Below are 20589 nucleotides of genomic sequence, written 5' to 3'. Positions count from 1 at the left end.
GAAGATTTTGTATACAATATTAAATTTTTAAAAGGTATTATTTAATTCTGCATACAAAAATTCAGACATAGTTTATACTTAACATAAAATAAACATGGTGAAAAACACAATGACTCATCCTAAGGAATTGCTTTCCAATATTGGTTGGTACAACGAAGCCGGGATAATTCTGACGACCATTGAATAGCATCGAGTATAGTTTACTAGCTTTATCGGGCCATAATAAAAACTATTTTTCTATTTTGCCTGATCTAGCAGTGAGACTTAATGTGATTGATTTAAATTAATCTATAATATACTCAAGTAAGTTTACTAATATCACAACAGCTGCTACACAATGAACAGTCGTGGGCTTAGCAAACATTCAATAAGTGACTAAGGCTTAAGCCATTAACATCATGGGCAGGGTCGAGGTACTTCTACCTACAAGCATTCCATTCAAATAAGTTTGATCGTTAACATGACACCGCAGATTGTACAGGATCAGTTACGCTTGATCAATCATTAATTACGTTTGCGATCGCGAATTGAAGGGTAGTGATCAATTTGTGTATGATTTGATTATAATTGTTATTGAGTATTATAAACAAAGTGAAAGATTCGCAACGATTGATTTCATAATGAGGGGTCATGAAAGATATTTAGTGGTGGTAGAACAATTAGCATATTAGTTGCTACTATGGATTAAATACATTTAATTACATTTAAAAAAAATCGCATACGATTCGAAAAGTTCATTTAGATGAGTGATACTAAACAAAGGCAGTCAATGGTATAACAACGCTATGTTGTTGAACGCCATGTGGAAGAATAGAGATGAAAATAAGAAAATAGAAAATAACTGTACAAAAATGTCCCGAAAGATTTTAAAAAAGGATGAATTTCGCTTACAAAAACTCCAATAAGAGTTATAAGCACCTGGTTCAATTACTTAACCCAAGCTCAGAAACATCTTATAAACTTGTATAATCTCTGAATTAATATATTCTAATGGATTTACCTTATAGTGCCTGGCTATTTGAAAGTCATAAGCTTAGAAGAAACTTAGCACTTAATTACATTGTCCATTTAAGCTTAATGAAAACAACCATAGCCTTGTTAATGTATTTAATAAATGTGCATTTATTAGTAGCAAGTAAAAAACCTTTTACTATTTTTAATGAGGTATATATGTAAATTGATCTATAAGATTTTATAATATTAAATAGGTGTACCAATTAACTAAATTTAAACGTTATCCTGTTTATATTTGAATCTAGGATGGACTTGACGCAGCGTGGTTTTTATGCTTATTGCAGATAGAAATTTGCCTGGTTTTTATGACACCCGACTGCCTCGCTAATTGTAAAAAAAATACACAGTGCTATTCGACCAGAAAAATGCCCTTTTATGGTACGTTAAATAACAGGGACAAACACATAAAAATAAACAATGCAACAAAAAATTACGAATAATGATTTACAAAATGAAATTCCTACTACTACTACTTATAGAAGTTATTTAAAATGAGCATACATTGTGAAATCCAAAGAATATTTCTAATTGTAATGCAATAGTCTTGCGTACAAAAAAGAGATAAGACACGCGCGTAGATTATTTAAATTTCTAGGCCCAGACGCATTGCAAACGGAGAAATAAAAATCAGAGTGTGACAAAGAAAGAACGTCCCAGTTGGCGCAATGCCGCCGTGTGGATTATGTTAACTCATTTCTTTGTGCAAATATTGCGAAAGTGTATTTATATTTACATGTAACATTGGTTTCAGTTTCATTCAAACTGCTATGCTATTTGGGCCATGAAGATATACTTTCCCATGCTGTCAGAGTGCCAAAAGATGTTTACGGTCTATTGACGCCGAATATAATGTTTGGTAGAGGAAAACAAAATTCCATACAAACATGATCAGTTAAGGACATCTTTTTTGCAGTATAGATATCGTCGATAAAACGTAAAACATACAAATTATACAGTAATAATCTAAGTGGATACGAAGATCTGTTTATTTCGTTTATCGGTACTTTTATGAGGAGTTGCACGAAACCGGCTCTCATACTCGTAAAACAAACAACGCTTTTAAAATTTTATGGAACAGGTGAAAAAAACATCATAATTCTCGCTATATCTTGAGAAAAGGGAAAAGTAATTTCATACGAACCGTCTTGGCAGTAAAAATAAGTATTTCTTAGAGACAATATCCTCGCAATATTCAAAGGATACTCAAGGAATTTATTATATTGAACTCATCTAATATATGTATTATTGATTTATCACAAATTCTGTACTGGATGTTTTATTAATTTTAACTGTAACCTCTCTTCGATCGAATACGAAATTGTATTGAACAACTAAACATCAAAATGAGAAACATGGCATGTTTGCGGTTCAGTGACTTACGTTAGATCCGGTTTCCTACTGAATTGACAGTGAAGATATCAATTGATGACCTATTTAAATGTAACTAATACTATAGTGAACCCAAAAAAGTGCTAATCAATCCTATCATATCAATATAGATTAAGTAGCTGATTAGTACAGAAACCTCTTTGATTACTTGATAAATTTTTTAAGGTTGTACTATTTTTCTTAGCTATGATTCTTTTATAATTTACATTCAGTTTATAATAAATTTAAACGTACTAATGAAAACTATGTCAAGTAAATATGGAGGACGAAAACATCTGCATACATATTCAGCAAACTTCTACGTTTATACTTAGTTTGAAAAGACACTTTTTGTTTGCCTTTAATTGAAATAGGCAAAATCCACGTTGTATAAAGTATAATGTACTACACTATTCACACATTTGAGTTTTAAGCAACAAAAATTTAAAATCTTTGACGTAATACTTAGATGTCGTGAAAGTTTCGTACAATCCAGGGTATCTGCTAAGATGTTTTAAGAAAATCAACTCCTAACGAGGTACTGGCATTTTCATTTGGTTAATCAGAAAAAGAAATATTTAAACAGAATAAACAAAATACTAAAAACATTGGTGATAATCATCTTGCTAATCATTAAGCTAGACTACACGATTAATATTCATATAGTTTACCTAATGACAATATGAATAAGTCATGTGTGAAAGTAATATTGTAATTAAAAACTCATTTTGTCTACATTACCATAGTTGAATTAGTACTTCATTCTGCTTATTTTCACATAGTTTAATTCTCATAAGAACACAGTTTCTTTAATGAAAGTCAATACTAATGTTATCACATTATGCGATTTCACTTAATATAATTTATAATTAAATTAAGAATTTAAGATTGTAAAACACTATGCTTACAAGTATAAAAATCTTTATAAATGTCGAAATATCCTATGTATAACTGTTATGTATGTCATTATATATCATCCATTCATTTATATTTACCTACTACATCAAATAGTGACACACCCCATTATAACCATTACTGCACCAATGTAAATATTACTCCGAATCGTGCTAAATACTATATAGTATACCTACTCATAAACTTGTACCTACTCTCAAATTTTGCTCGGTAAACAACAGTAAAGGAAAACATCATGAGGAAACTTACATACCTAAGAATTCTGCATAGGAATTTAGTAGGTAGGCTGCCAACTTGTATTAAATAATCGTGTTACAATAAGGTCTAAACCTTTTCAGTAATAGACACACGTATTCAGCAGTGAGTAGATACAATGCTGCTATTATTATTAAAGGTCACACTGAAAGCAAAAACTAGTGAAAACATGACACTGGAATTACTCAATATTACATTAGAGACATTTTAACCCAACGATACGAGTTTCTCGTAGATAACATCAACAACATTCGCAAGCGAAATGACACAGAATCGTGAGAGAAGAAAGTCATTGTCGCCGAGTACGCGGTGAAGTATAATGGTACTAATCATGGCTTGAATAGAATGCGAACACACGTGCTGCCTATCGCAAGAGTTTATCTACATATATATATATATATATGGAGATTGCGACAGCGTAAAATTTCTTTTTTAAGCACTTACAAATATAATCCAAATGTAAGGGACTGGATATTTTAATAAATAAAAATATAAAAATAAATATATACAAAAAAGTATAATGTGATAGACTTTCCGCCTTTAATCGAAAGCATGCATTAAGTAAATTATAATTTACTGTTAATTCGCAAATGTTACGCCTACAGCGACAATCATAACTGTACCAAACGTCAAATACTATTTCTGACTTTAAATTCTATGTCTGCTTCAGATTACGGCTTCTTCGAATTATCAATAGTTATGACACATCCGATCACAGATCTCATCTTTGCATTAGTTCTGACGTGGTTCTTATATTATAGTACCGTATCATCAGTAACATGGATTAAAAACTGACCGTGAATGGAGATTGCAAGATTGCTACCTCGGCACAGATGTTGAACTGGCTTTTTATTTTTATATCTCGCTGTGTTAGCCAGTATAAACGAATCCTTATTAATAAGGTGAGAATGAACTTCTATTAAAATATTGCCAAATCAATTTCTTTCTTTCTTTCTACGTCTCTCAATCTTTCTAAAACCCTTTAATATTGTTCTCTCTCTTTATTCAGTGATTTATTACAAAATTTCATTAATCTCTTATATGACCAGTATCTTAGCGTCATTAATCAATATCCTTAGTCTTGTTCAATCATTAAATATTATATCAAAGCCCTGTTCGCTACGGTACCTACCTGTGTTATATTCTGAGGAATGTGGAATGTTACTTTGGCACTGACTCGTGACCGCTGGTAAATTTATTTCCATCGCTATTATAACAAATGTGAATAAATTGTAAAACGTGACGGTAGTTTGAACAATCATATTTATGTTTAATATTTATTGCACACTAAGGCCTCGCGCAAATCCCGTCGACTTGTGGCAGAGAAACACTACTATGCAACTAACAGTTGCTGAAATTGCTGAGGCTGCTGACAGTTCCATAAGAACGTAGTGGTTTTCTGTAATAATTGACAGAGTAGGCATAGCACTTTATTCGTTTTAGAATGAAAAATGAAAATCGACTAATAAAAAACACACACCCTGAAGAGGTAGGCAGAGGCGCACCTAGTGCAACCACTTTCCGCCATGTGTATAATCACATGATGGGATAGGGAGCGAGCCTATCACCATATTGGGCACAAATTCCAGATTCTGAGCTCTTACTGAGTAGAAAAAACCGTCACTGTCCGACCCGGCGATCATCACAACACTGCAGTCATTCTGTAATACAACTACGCTACCAAATCAGTCTAACGAAAATAATATAGCAATATTTTTTCACGTAACACGAGATGTAAACACGATAACGTGAGTTTAGAAAACAGCACGTTTAATGAATAACATTTCTGTTTAGTTACTAGAAAATACGTAATACACTATCGTTTTTGAATCAAGGTCGCGGTAACACTTTCATGTTTCGTTACAATCATCACTTAATGTTATTAAATTATTTAATTCCTCGTCCCGCCTCTATTCTAATATAAGGAATCTATACCTGGTAAATAGATATTAAAATACCCAAATTGAATCCAGCAATAATTGATGTTTCGGAGTGAACTAACCGGTTTAACCTTCTCGCTTTTGTTTCAGCGGAAAACTAATCCATACGTTCAGACTTTAACCTCATTGCGGCTAATTTGTTTCAGTCTGAATTTAGTTCCAAACTAAATTAGCGTACTAAATTAGGATAGAAGCGACCCCTAACTACCAAACTGACAAACAAGTTCGTTATTATAAGCAACACGACCCCTGGGCCACAACTCCAACCGTTTTCTTCCACGAAATATTATACTGTTGAATTTATAAGTGGGCTCGCTTGACACGACCGCGTTTGACTTATGTAGATTATGGTTCAACAAGCATTTCTTTTATGTCTGTTTGTTGCTTACGTTTCTTGAACTGAAGATGCTGCCTTTTGATTCCTTTACGACCTATTTATATTTGTACGACTTACAATTTTAGTGGACTATTGTTTAACGATTTGTATTTTTTTCTAATAGCCAGTAAAATTTTGTCTCGTTAAATATAATTTAAATAGTTTGTTCTTTAAAGAAATGTCATCTTAACTTATAATAATTACATAATTTCTAAAATCCTACCCAACAAACGATCACGTTTCACCATTCTACACGTACCATAACCTAGTTAAAGTGTTTGTCAGTAAACAACCTTGTCTCAGAGTGGGTGTTAAGGCAAACGCGGTAACTGTATTTGAGATAAATGCTAGAACCCTCCGTGGTGCACCGGGCAGGTGTGACGCAATGCCCGCAGCCTATCGACCCGACACATAACTGCATACTGCACATATACCAACGTAAGTGGCTTATTACCTCGTTTTTCTCCGAGTTTATCGCGACTTGAGGAAAGGTTTCGTCCTAGATAACTTCATGACGTTATTCCTATTATTAGTTTCGTCATGGGAATGAGTTTGTTGCGTTAAGGTTTGGCAACTGAACCATTTACTCAATTTCTTTAATGTACCCATATTGAAGACTTAGCTTTAAATCTATTAAGTGAAATTTCATTGCAGTAACTATAAACTACTAACAATTCTCCATTAGTAGTGGGGCAACTAGTTTAAAGCCACAAAATTTAGTATCGAAAAGCCTTGGGTATTAATCCACCACGTTGGCTCGATCACCACTGGACGGACAAACTAAGCTAGCTGCTAAACTATAGATAAAATTTAAAGCCATCCAGTGTTTGCGGCATAGTTTAACGTAGAAAGGATTGAAAACCTGGGATTACTTTGTGTGCTCTTCGAAATGTAGGGGATCTCGATTCAGTCATATCTGATAACACAAGATAAACAGGAGACTAAGCCCCTGTGATACAATTTAAACAATTACAAGTCCACGTTATGTTTTAGTTGTATAGAGTACTGTATACAGTATCAAAGCGTTGTAAGAACACAGGGACGCCCGCTGCATTCCAAAGTTCCTTTCACGATTCGCAATATTCCGATGCGCCATCGGTTAAATGTCGGAGATCTTAACATGCTACAAGAATTTTTCTCACTATTTCGAAATATTACTCCAAATTGTAATGGAAAATAACTACAACTAACCAGGAAACTGCACCCCCGATCTTTCGCTCTTTGTTTGAAGGACCCGTTATTTTAGGAAGTAAGTAATGCTTTCTGCAAATAAAAATTGTCGTTGAGGCTTATTAAAACTGTATGTTGAATAAAAGTTTATGTAGCTAACATATTCCACGCCGGTTCCGCTATGAGAACAACTTTTCCCAATATCCGCCACAGAGACCTCGATTCGATGGCTGGTTTAAAAAAGCCAGAACGGATGGAATTAGCTAAAGATTCGCTTTCAAAATTACTTACTGAGGTTGGTGATTTATGGAATCCTCACATAGTATTTAAAGAAGTTAAAGTCGAACAAAGTAAATTATACTGACCTACCAGAAAAAGTATGAAGGTATGAAGATTTTTTGTAAGAGCAATGATCAGTGGTTATGTGTGCGGGCGAGCGCCGGCCACTCACCCTGCGGGGTGGAGCGGATTAGAGAGAGGAGGGGTGGGAGCCCGGCTCATCCACCGGCGGCGGACCTCAGCTGTGAGCCACCATACTGTAGTGCCTTCCTTTAAACATTTAATATTTATCGTATAGCTGCGCTTATAGCAACAATAGAGTGGAACGAAAACGTCTAGAACACAAATATAATATTATCTATTACAATAATGCTATGCTATTTTAGATTCGACTTAAAAACCTTCCAGTAACTTCTTTTGATATATACAAAACACTCTTTGTCGTAGACTTGAAGAAATCATGACATCATACACTTTTAAAAAAACAAACAACGTACACGATAAAAGACCCCATAAGATACCTACAGTAACAAGTGCTTGTCAAACAAATCTCAAGGCGTTCACCGTCTCACCATTCAGCCTCCCCACCACGGTACAAAGGTATGAATACAAAAAATTCTTTACTTGCGAAAGGCCCTTGTCTACCTGCTTCAGAGACTCAAAAGAATAGATAATTTATTTTTACGGTTACGATGACACATGGACCCGCCATATTTGATTTGATGTGCCCAAATATTCTGCAGTTTCTTATTTCAAACTAACCTGTCACGTGGCGTGACTCATGATAAAGAAATAAACGTTTGTATATGTAAATAATCGGTTGCAACAAAGCCATTAGCAATTCTCAAGTTTCCGAAATGTAAGAATGATTCATGGAGAAATTATTGTATCAAGCATTGTTGATAGTATGGGTAACTATAGATGATTTTTAAATTACCTACATAATGCACCCAAGTACTTTTAATTTTCTTAATACCTATGTATTATGGTACTTATTTTTGTTATTATTTAAAATTACATAAAAAACAGGTTACTATATACGATTTCCATATCTATACTTACTGCATTTCAAATTTCAATTAGCTTCCAAAAACAAACGATACTCTTAGGAGTTTGCTTTTATATGTTGAAATTACATTGCTCATTTTGTATCATTATTATTTCTCTTATCTATACAATCATACTAAAAACCGTTAAAATCTGTTATTTAAAAAAGAAACCCTGTTCACCTTAACGACATTCTCGTTAAGTTTTTACAGATTTAATATCTGATTTATATTTATATATATGGCCAGCAAACCAACATAGGGTTTGGATTAATCATAATAATAACAATACAATAACAAATAGTCTATTATATTGTGTTCACGATGGTAATCGTGTTGCCTTTAATGTCGACTTGTAAAAGATAAAATTGTGTTGTACACATAACAATAGACGTTACATAAATGATAAAGTTCGCATCTAGTTTGTAATTTGTTATTTCTACACCGATTGCACGATGAATGTGATCGACGTATCTATCTATACAGAGCTTAATCAGAACGAGAAAAAAATGAAAGGACTTGAAGGTTTCAAACGTGAAACCCGTAATTGATGCCATACATGAAAGTAGAAAAGTTTATGAATAGAACGAGGCTGAATAGATAGACTCCGTTACCTATTTTTTTTATTTAAAAAAGGAAAAGAGCATAATGAAGATCCACCTGTTGTCAACACCTGGCCCACATAATGCGGCGTACACCGACCTGGCCGCACAATGTTTATCTCTAAACTACAAATATTTAAACTTGCACGAGTAAACCAGAACACGCACACAACATGCACGTCTCAAAGGGATTCTGGAGAATTTCAACAAGTTCAAGATCGTTTCTCAAAGGTACGATTGTATGTACTCCCGGTAATTATACTAAACTAGTCATGCAACTGGCTAGTAGTTAGCTACTAGTGCGATATCCGGTTTGTCGTACCTTATTCGCTGGCATCAAATCCTCTTCGGCTTACAAAAAAATAACTTGCTTCATTTAACTTTATTCAGACTGGTAACAACGAACTTTTCAAGTTTTCGAATCACTTAGACACCTTACTTTAAACACTAAAACTTTTTGGGACCTTCTATTTATTAATTCTATAAGTGATGCACTTTCTAATTATATTTACATTACTTCATGTTGTTTTAAATTATATTTAAGTTATAGTTTTCACTGTTGTTTGGTTTCGTCCACGACTTTCAGTTTGTTAGGACCGCGAACATAGCAAAGAACACAAGCGGTCGTCCGTCGCCGACTGGTGGAGTAGTAAGTAGTAACGTACTCGCGCCGCGGCAGGCACCGAACAGTGGGAGGAGGGACATGAGATAGATATATACAACACACGCCCGCACAACAGAGACAACGACAAATGTCAAATCTACCACCTTTATAAAGCAACTAATGTAAATGGTCACCAAAACCAACAAAACAACATACAAATTCGCGCGTATTTATTTTTATAAAGTAATTCTGGTTTTACCTGTGTCCGACAGCCAGCGTGCCAATAAAGGTAATTTGAATTCCAGAAGAGTGAAAAAGACGGAGGTTTCTGTCGAAGCCTCTGCGTATACACCGAAAGGGTCACATGCATGATTCGAAAAGAAAATGTTAATAAATTAAATTTGAATACTGGTTTTGTTAACGGTCACGTCGAGCCATTCTGATGATACATACTATCTATGTAGGTATAACCTCTCCTGAACTTTACTACGGATTAAATTCTTTACATTCTAGCAAATTGGACAGAAATAGAAATGCCGTTGAGAATACACAATTTTTCATTTTATTTTTTTACGTACCGATTGTCTAACTTTCAATAACTATATAACAAGAAGTGCTAATTGGATCTGCATACAAACTATGAAGCACTATTTCAATACACAAAAGTACTATGCGGAATTCATGATTCAGAACAGCAGAACGCGGATACTCATCTATTTGACTTTCTTGTTACGGTGGACAAAGAAAAGGCTTCACTTTTACCAATTAGTTTGCCGGCTCACGAGCCACCGACAGTTGTGGCTTTGTTTCCCAAAACAAGTGAAAATGTAGCCGATATCGACACACTTTCGATACACCTGTTGCACGTTTCCATTATTTGCCGTTACGCTATTAGATCTCGTTTAGTTGTAATGGTAAATTACTGATACAAAGAGCGAAGGAACTTTATACTTTTAAAATACCTACTACGAGTTTACAATTTATTCTGATCTAATTATTAATCGAATTTCTTTAAAATGGTATAATAAGAATTTTAATTCCAATAACACGTATTGTGTTTAAATTTAAATAAGGTTAGTGACAAAATTTTGCCAATTAAACCGATACAAATAAAACGATAATTTTCACTTTATTATCGCATACTTCTAATAGCATTGTCAGGATGTTATATTAATTATAATTCAAACTTCCCATCTATTTTTTGTTTAATCTTTCTATTTAGGTGTTCGAGCTTATGCTTGAACCACGTGAGATTACGCTTCAATGAAATTCGGGGAGAAAACGGTTCTAGTACAGCAAAGTGCCAGTAAGTAGGAAAGAGCTAAATCGAAACACTTCAAACGCTTCCGGATGCATTTTGTATAGATATTGTCACATGTTCCGGTCGTGAGCCACCCGCAGGGCTTAAGTGCCATCTAATCAATTCTCTTTACTGTCTATTTTAAGTCGCATATGGCACATCTATTGTGCTTTACGACACAAGTTTCAAAGTTGAGTGATAATTGGAATTCTGGAAGGGGGATAAGGGTATAGTTTTAAAGTAAAATAATTATTAAATATTTGTGCAAGCTTGTAGAAGTGATACAGAAGTAAAAAGATGCAAAGGAATTAGGTTCATATAATTCATTAAAAATAACAACCAAATAGTTTTCTGTTGCAAATTCATATCACGTAATCAAAACCAGCGACTCTCCACAATACAAAGATATGAGACGATACATCCGTATAACTTCAGAATTTGACATATTTTTTTTGTGTAATAATATTTATAATTTACCAACGTTTCAAAAGATATTCACATACAATCAACTTACAAGAAATAAAACGAGTATCATAATTGTAACAAAAAGTTTAATGGAAACATAAACAAACCTAACATTTACAAATGTTTACTATTGATAGTATACACGAGATATACCATCATAATTTTATTATCGGTTTAGCATTCAAACACTAAAATATGCACTGCTTTATTTACTACTTAAACACATAAAGCTGTTTTATACGAGTAGAATTTATCGCAACACAGAAACGAGAACATTATAGGACACTTATATCCGCATTACAAGATATCATAGTATTTGTTAATCAACTTATCACACTTGAAACTAATTACAAAAATTGAATTCATATTATTAAGCCTATACGAAAACTAGATTCTTCTCAATATTTTCACCTTATTCGCTAGTAAAACTATGTGTAAACGTCCTTTAAGTTCAAACAATAATGAATTCAACATGAATGGAGAGATCGCAAACAATTATCGACGATGCGGGCAATCAGAGGAACATGCAGATTAAAGGTAAATGGGACCATCGTCTGACTACAAGCGACGAATAGTAATTACCCAACACGGATTGTTCATGACATTCATGCCAACACGTTCGTAATGCATCACAGAGATTTTGTAGGTTAGTGTGTGCCGCGTGCACACGAATTCGTCATCCAATGTGTCGATGTAACACGCTGTTGTTGATTAAACGGATGATTTAGACTAGACAGCTATAATTCGTTAGAATTGTAAATATATCACCTATAAGTGACTTGATGAATTTATTATGATACTTTATACATACCTTAGAATGAACCATTTTATTTTCCATAACCCATTTACATTTTATTTATGTCACCAAATTACAATAATATATTGTTTCAAATAAATACTTAGCACATTATAAAATCAACATAGATATCTAATAAATATTTATTTAACGACCGAATATTCTTCTTCATGGTTATATTAAAAGTAATTGAACAATAATCGTCTTTAATATCGAGTTACAAATAGCCTTAGAATGTCGATATCTGTATTATTCCTGTCATTGACTTTCTTGACGTCCTTGCTTCTATTATTATTCGTCTATTTCATAAAATTTCTAACGTTAACTATTGCGCAGACAACGGACTATTAAAATGAGAAACATTTGTAGATGAATACAATTTAAACCACTGATCCAGAAAACACTAAAAATGTTTTATGAAAATTCGTAACCAAAGGAGTGAAAGCAATAAACTATCGAAATCAACATTAAATCATTTAAAATATTTTATATATAATATTGTCTTTAATATCCATGACCTAAATATTAAATAGAATAAACGCTTATGCATTCTGATTCTGCTTAAAAAGTTATAATTGTCAATGCGCTCCCTTGGTTTTCATGTTGCTATCAACAGTTTATTATGGATCCTACGTAATTAAGATTGAATTATACTATGAATCCGCCTACTTTACTACAGACTTATACTATTACGAAAGACGATAGATTACATAAATATAATATTGGTTTAAAATAAGCAAAACAGATATCGATTTCAGTGAAACTGTTTAGTGTCTTGTGACGGCAGCCGACTTCTGTTACCGAACCGATGTGAGACCAAAATTTACTTTCCCTGCCAAAAACAACGTTTGATCTAAGATTAGATTAATGACGCAGATTCTTTTAGTGCGGTCTAAAATCAATGAACACAAAAGTCTCACGTCTGACACAATCCACAGTAAATCAAAGATCCATTACATTTTGTTGATTATTATTCTGATAATGAACGTTATCAATCATTGTTTTAACTAATCATTATTTAGCCACATATCTCGTTACTTTATGATTATTGAGAGTTAAAGAACAGGGCATTGATTAGGATAACTACAAATTAAAAATTATTGGTAGGTTTTTATTATTAAGAAAAAATACTGCATAAATAAGTTTTAAAACATTTAAATATAAACTAAATGGCATCAGACTCCACACACAAAATAGTTGCTACATTATGTAAAAAAGTAGATTTTAGTCTTTCTCGGCAACGTCATCCGCATACTAATATCTCAAAAATCCAAGAAACTACTTTTACCATAAAAGCTAGATGTTCTCCATAATAAAATTCTACATTAACACATACACAAAATATAATATCTAAATCGAGAAGTATATACGTAGGTATGTATTGTAATAAAACACATTGAGTGTAATAAGTACAATGCTGGCGGCTATAATCACTATAGTTTGTCGTGCCCTTTTTTCCGAATTATGCAAAAATTTGTATTTCCACAAGATTGAATCATCATTCTGATGATAAGCAATAAACTATCAAAGATTTCAACAATATTCCCTTTTTTGAAAGTCACTATAATATGCAATCAATGTAAATTTTCCCAAAGCGAATCATTTCTCTTAAAATTATGTTTAATACTTTTGAATTCTAGAAACACCTTATTTCCAAAAATGTAACAATGTGAATGCGTAAATTGCATTCATACTGCCTGTGCCATACATAGTTCAATGAAAAAACGTCCCACATTGTTATATTCAATACCAACATAACCTTGAAAAAAGTCAATACATTGAAAAGCCAGTATACGCCATTGGCTTCGCTCGAATTAGTAAGCATTCACGCTTCAACGTGAAGCTAGTAAAATTTCCGACTATACGTCTAGACTTCTCATTAAGTCGCCGCAGCCTTGCTTTCAACGCAATGCTAAAGATAGTAGACGTTCCATAGATCCCTATCTTTAGCTTCCGTAGGCTAGAAAATAGAACCGCGTCCTCTTGTCATTTGCCTCACAAAGGATAACAAATGTAGAAAACGCACGCTTGTGTTCGGAAAATGTTTCTTTCACAAAAGCTATCTTGGAATAGAATGGTGGCTTCGACTATAGTGACTGTCGGGTAAGGTAAATCTTGAAAAGAAATGGCAAAAACATAACACAAGAAATGAACTACTCTCGACAAAGCCAACATGTACACAATTTCAGAAATCATTAACCTCGTTTAATAAAAATTGAATGACGCTATAAATATAAGTGACTAGTAAACCTATATATCGCAAGTTTATGTGGGTATAAAATTATATTATTAGAAATGTTTGCTATTCGTAGATTGCTTTAGTTCTGTTGTGAGTTAAATCAAAAAGTTTTAATCTTGACTTTGAATAGTGTTCTTCGACCTTATTTCAAATGAAATAGACTCTATAATTATAATTATTTACATATACTTAGGGTATTATTAATTAAAATATAAGTCTATGTAACAACCAATAAAGGGCGTTACTTGCCTTTTGTCAACTTAAAGCCCGTACCTGTTCCTGAATATTGTGATATTGCGTTGACGAGATTAAGAATCAGATTATTTTTTGTAGTACAAAAATTCTTTATTTATTTTTTCTTCTTTCGAGCAGCAATGTTTAAAAAACCATTAGTTAAGCCAATGTCATTACTAGCCCTTATAAAAATTAAAATTAATTAATGTCTCAAGATGAAGAGCGTGTTTTGGCACCGTGAAGATCGCATTCCCCGGCATTTTTATTTCCCACCTTGTTAATTTTATTCAATATCATTAAAACTTGCTGCACTCAAACTAAATTTCCAACGTTATATTTGCAGTAAGTATTGTGAATTGTGTGAGCTGTGGCTTTATAATGAACACGGCTGACAGCGACAGTGCTGATACTCATGGACTGCGACTGTACGCTGTACATTGTAACAATATAGCACCGTGTCAGCTGTCAGCCAGAGTGGACGCGGCGACGCGCGCCACTCCACTCGGGAAATTATTTTAATAGAACTGAGATTAAACGAATTTTAGTTTCCGTTCGTATGTTCGAAAATAAATGTTAGTCAAATGAAATTTTCACTTAAAAACCTCGCAAAACTAGATGGTTTTATGTTTGGTGACGTGAAATGATTCTCATTCAGAGGAACAATTATTAACTTATTAAATTTCTAAATTAGTAACATAATTTTATTCAAAAGGAAGGAAAGCATGAAAAAGGACATAGGTACTAATAATTATTATTATTTCTGGCTTAAGCGACATAACATTTAACTGGCACATACATAGAGCACAAAGTTTACACACTAAAATCACAAAAAAGAGTTCAAGTTGAATTAGAAGAATCGTAAACTACACCCTGAAATAAAATATTGACACAAATATCGTGTTACTACTGTCTATTTTTATACTTGAGTTATTTTTGCAGCAGACGGCAGTTTGAGCACGAAATAAAATGTCCATTGATATTAATTTGGCTTTGGGAAATGCGCTACGGTACAATATCAAATTGTAAGAAATATATCAATAAGAATTACGTACTACTTATGTTCTAAATGCAAATTTTCAGGACATTAGCCCTATATGATGGGTTATAAAAAATATATAATAAAATACTTTATTTATCCCATAGGCGAACAAAGTTGCACTTGTAATACGTCAAAACAATTTATAAGAATAATTATTATTATTTCTAAATTATTATTTATATCATCTATATAAATACGAACATTTTAAATTAGGAATAAAACATAAACCCTCAATGTACACAACGTCTTTGGCTTTAGAACTATAATGTAATATAGCGCTGGTGTCTGTAAAACCAATCTCACGATATTCATAACAAAATATTCAAATAAACGTTTTCAAAAACGATACGGTACATTTTATAATTAATAAATCTTCGTTAATAATTTCTGCACAAAAACATTGTCACTTTATTCAAAAGATTTTAAAGCATTATAAAATTTATAACCATAGTCTACATCACAGAAAAAAGCTTTGCTGCATTTAGCCCTAACATAATTTTCACGACGCGACGTTGCGCCCATGAACAAAGTAAGCCGGGCGGCAAATAGCCGTGTAATATGAACTCATTTGCCCACTGACACGTGATAGATCTGTGTGGTGAACTATTTGTTGTTAAAACCAGTAATTCTGGTGTGTAGGTCAAAAGAGGCTTAAACTGGTGTGTCGAATTCGATATCTTTATAAACTGGAGGTAGGTCTCTCATATGTGAGAGTCCACCTGGGTAGATACCACCGCAATTTCTATTTCTGGCGCAAAGCAACAGTGTGTAGTCACTGTTGTGTTCCGGTTTGAAGGACATTGTAGCCAGTGTAACTCTTAAACAAATAAAAATATAATATTCTTTAAAACTCTACGAACTGGGAATACTAAACCGTCGCCGGTGTCAGCTATCACTAAATTACAATTAATCACTTTTAAAATGTTTAAACCGGTTACGAAAATTAGGACAATATATTTTTTAAATCCCTATAAATGACTCCCTTAAGGTTTTAAATTGTATGTAGCAGTAACAAAACCTTGGAAATCTATTTATTTTACAAATGTAGATACTATACTTACCTATTTGCAGAATAATTGTTAAAACACTGGCAACTGTTAAGTTGATAAATATCGTGTTTCATTTTAATTTGATATAGGCCATTAACAACAAAATGTATATACTGTTAACTATAAAATAGTAATAACTAAATATTATGACATAATTTTGATATTGACACAAACCTGAAGTACTCTAACCGTCCGTTATATAATCAAACGCAGATTAAAAACACATTTTTAACTCAACCTATCAAGTCACAAATGAACAGTTATTCTGTGGTTATATACAGTATCGTAATAAATGGCTTTTCCTTCCCACTAAAGCTGCGACATTACCGGCGCAGTTTTATCCGACCGTGTATTAGCATCGATTTCCTGCATTAGCGCGGATGTGACGTAAACACCGGCTTCACACGAGATCGAGACCGTTTTTAAACGTGGAAATCAGGTAAACTCTAATAATTATCATTTGATTTATGAACGGTTCGCGTGGTTGAGTCATTGTTGGTAATTACGTTATGGTTGTAAACAAATATTAAAAGTTCGGTAGTGTTTATATGCGTGCATATTGTTTACGGAAAAATACGCTTACCTATAACAAACTATATAGTATAACATAAGTACGTCCTTAAAGATGTGACGTCGGATTTAAATAATATGTTTTACGATAATTTGCAATCAAATATTTGTGTTTAGAAATATACAAATAAATAAATTGTAAAATAATAACTTAATACGTCTATTTAACAAAAGTGTTCCTCAAAAGTATGCCAAGAAAGAAATTCAAATGAATTTAAATATACAACCGCATTCATTTTAAAACAGGTTTTTTAAATTAAAGCAATATACCCAGTGCGCAATAATGATTTTAATTCTAAAGAAAATTACAAAATGCAATCTATTTCTTGAAGAAAAATGCTCTGGTACTAGAAGTCATCCTCTGCAGCAAACTTATGCTAAAAGCTAAACTTATGTATTCAATATAAATAATTCCAAAGTATAATAACTCTCTCAGCTACATGAAAAGGTATCAAAGAGAATGTCAAGATCAATAATATAACAAATTCATCTGTCTATGTCGTTTGGACGGCAGACTTGTCCCGAGGCGTTCGCAAGAAACGTCTTAGTTGCGAACTTACGACCAACCCGATTGTGTCTTGCCCACGGGAAAATTAAAGTAATATTGGACGATAAGATGCAATGAAGTAATAAAAATTGCTCCTGAGTGATACGTTATGGAAGGTATAAATATCTTTTAAATATGTTTGAATGTTATAATTTAAGAAATTACACAAAATTATGACTGTTGCGATCCTATTGAACGATGAATACTTTTTAAAATAACGAATCTGATGTATTTATTTAGTTAAATAATCTACATTATATTCTACAAAAAGATATTCAGTATATTATTTGTACGCTATATTGCCATTTTAAAAATGCGTATATATAATGTATTTTTTAAATCATATGTTGGATGCCAAAAGGAATATAAAATTGTATCCCTAGCTAGAAAATAAATTATTATCTTTAAATAAAGAAGAAATAGTTTCGAATGAGACCCGTTGCTCCAAAATCCGTAGTAGTATATCCGTAATAGTAATAGTATCCGTAATAAAATACGAAAGGAACTATTTCTGTCTGTTACGCTTCCACGAGTAAACCAATTTAATTCTAATAAAATTGCTAACGCAATATGCTCAAGCCCCACATGATTTAGTTTTTTTCCATATTTCTCCCAAAAATGGTTTCGACACGAGCGAAACTACTAACAATGCTATTTTCAGCCTCGGTTCTATGGAGAGGGGGGGGTGGTCAAGCCGGGGTCCCGGCGGCGAATTCAGAGGGCGACAAATCCAAACTTGGCAGACGATACACAACTCATAATTTACGCAATTTTGATTACTGAGACATGAAGAACATTACACACATAAATTATTCCCCGCGGGGCGCGAAATGATGATGATGACAAAGTTAAAAATACCGGTGGTCGGGGGCAGCATTATCCAGATTTTGCCCCGCCTCCCAAAAATTCAAGATCCAAGATTGCTATTTCTAAATATTTTAATACTACTTACCACTCCCAAAGATGTACGAGACAGTCGAACATGACGCAGCCATGTTCGGTGCTCATGCAAGACGGGGCTGGAGCCGTCGTCATGTTCTCAGAAGACTTTCATCTACTAATTTCACTCACACTCAACGCAACTGACGGCAATTTGGATGTAATATCTGGAAAAAGAAAAGTGCCAATTAATGAAAGGGTCGCGAATGGTGACGAGTTGAAAGTGAAATTATTGATGATTATGCTTGTTATAGACATGGAGGTGTGTTAAATTAGTAAACAATTAAATAATTTGCTGGTGGTGGGATATATTTTATGTCTGTCCGGATAGCAACCATAGTACACAAGGTGTTAAAACCCGCCATAGTGGCCCACATAAGTGTGTCGCGTTTCGGGACGAGCCTGTGTATATCCAATAAGCCAACAAGGTTTCAAAAAGCCGGCATAATTATGTTGACTGTCGGGGTAATCATCTCTCGTCAGTCGACACTCTATTGGACCCTCCTCCACTTACTATCAGGTGCAGTGGCGTCCCTTTACCGTCCACGTACAGAAAAAATCAGTGTCTAATAATCGCGTAAATATAAGAAGTCAGTAGTCAACATTATAATAGTATTTTTGTTGCATTTCACAATACTAAATACGATATTCTACGTAGCATGAAGGAAAAGCTTCTTTTTTCAGGATTATACATGTTATGTAATGATGCTAAAATATTACGTGTAGTTTTCATTGAGTAGTGAATTGTTTAAGAAGTTATTTCATCTTTGATTTATTCAAGTATACGTCTGACAACGATTCTGTCTAACTACGAATATAATTTATTAACTATCAAACAAGGCATAATGAATTTATCACACATAAATTATATAACAATGAAAAAACGAAGTCAATTAGAAAAGATATAAAAAAATTGCTGATTAAATTTTCGTCTATTGGGTATTACTGTACAAGACATAATAAATGAACAGAAGGTACTTTTAATTAACTTATTTTACTAATAACTAGCTTTTTCATGCGGCTCCGGGCGTGTCTAAGTGTTTTTGGGGATAAATAGTAGCCTATAGCAGGAGTAACGTAGCTTCCTCGCTTATTAGTGAGACAAAATCCTAAATCAATTTGGTATTTCCTAAGAATAGCGAGTTCAAACAAACAAAATTTTGTATCTTTATTTTTTTATTTTGATAGTATTTACAAATTACTATTCGTAATGCAAAAATAATCCGTATAAACAGAAGTTTTGTTGTCAACGTTCGTAATTCCTCAAGGTGAACATAAAGGTTTCCTCGACCGCAGAAATCACGCAGAAGTAAATAGATATTTGTGGTGAAACAACGTTATTTACGCTATTCCGTTTATAGCAACCATAAATATCAGAACACGCAACTGTTTCGTTCAACTTTTCAGAACAATAACGTTTTTGTTTTAGAAACTAATTTACAGTTTTTTCCCGTTATAAAATAACGTAATGTAAAAAGTCAACTAATTACATTGCGCCACTATTTCACCGTAAAGTTAATTTCGATAGAAAATATTGCCGCGAATTCACGTAATCTATGCGGTTGTTACATAAAAGCTACTTTTGTAAATGCATTGAAAGTATTGCAAATTGGTATTGTATTTTTGGTGCGAGAATCGTGTATATTTTGTATCTGGCTGGATACGATCACTAAACACACAGATTATCATTCTGTTTTATATATTACCTACAGTGAAAATATTCAAAAAAGAAGCGAAATTTTTATCATTCATATGTAGTAAAATCATAGTAGTTAATAAACTAACTGCCTAGTATTTTGAGGACCCGTAATAACAGACTTCTAGTATAGTATGCCAATATTA

The 20589-nt window shown here is 33.1% G+C and overlaps 1 protein-coding gene across 5 annotated transcripts in view; it reads right to left on the bottom strand.

Annotated features, from left to right (window-relative positions):
• The window catches only part of LOC115447287, a 56400-nt gene that overhangs the window by 31353 nt on the left and 4458 nt on the right, over window positions 1-20589 (bottom strand). For 4 of the 5 annotated variants that reach the window (XR_005113776.1, XM_030174293.2, XM_030174290.2 and 1 more), the window contains exon 2: window positions 18761-18914. Coding sequence is in view for 3 of the 5 variants with exons in the window: in XM_030174293.2 (XP_030030153.1) it covers window positions 18761-18843 (83 nt within the window). In the remaining 2 variants the exon portion in view is untranslated. Of the gene's footprint in view, window positions 1-9287; window positions 9631-18760; window positions 18915-20589 lie in introns of those variants that run through there. The other variant, XM_030174292.2, reaches the window with a different exon arrangement.

This window comes from Manduca sexta, chromosome 6 (genome assembly GCF_014839805.1).
Source record: "Manduca sexta isolate Smith_Timp_Sample1 chromosome 6, JHU_Msex_v1.0, whole genome shotgun sequence".
Lineage (NCBI taxonomy): Eukaryota > Metazoa > Arthropoda > Insecta > Lepidoptera > Sphingidae > Manduca > Manduca sexta.
Note: the sequence above shows the minus strand (reverse complement) of the source record. Positions and strands in the feature narration are given on the sequence as shown.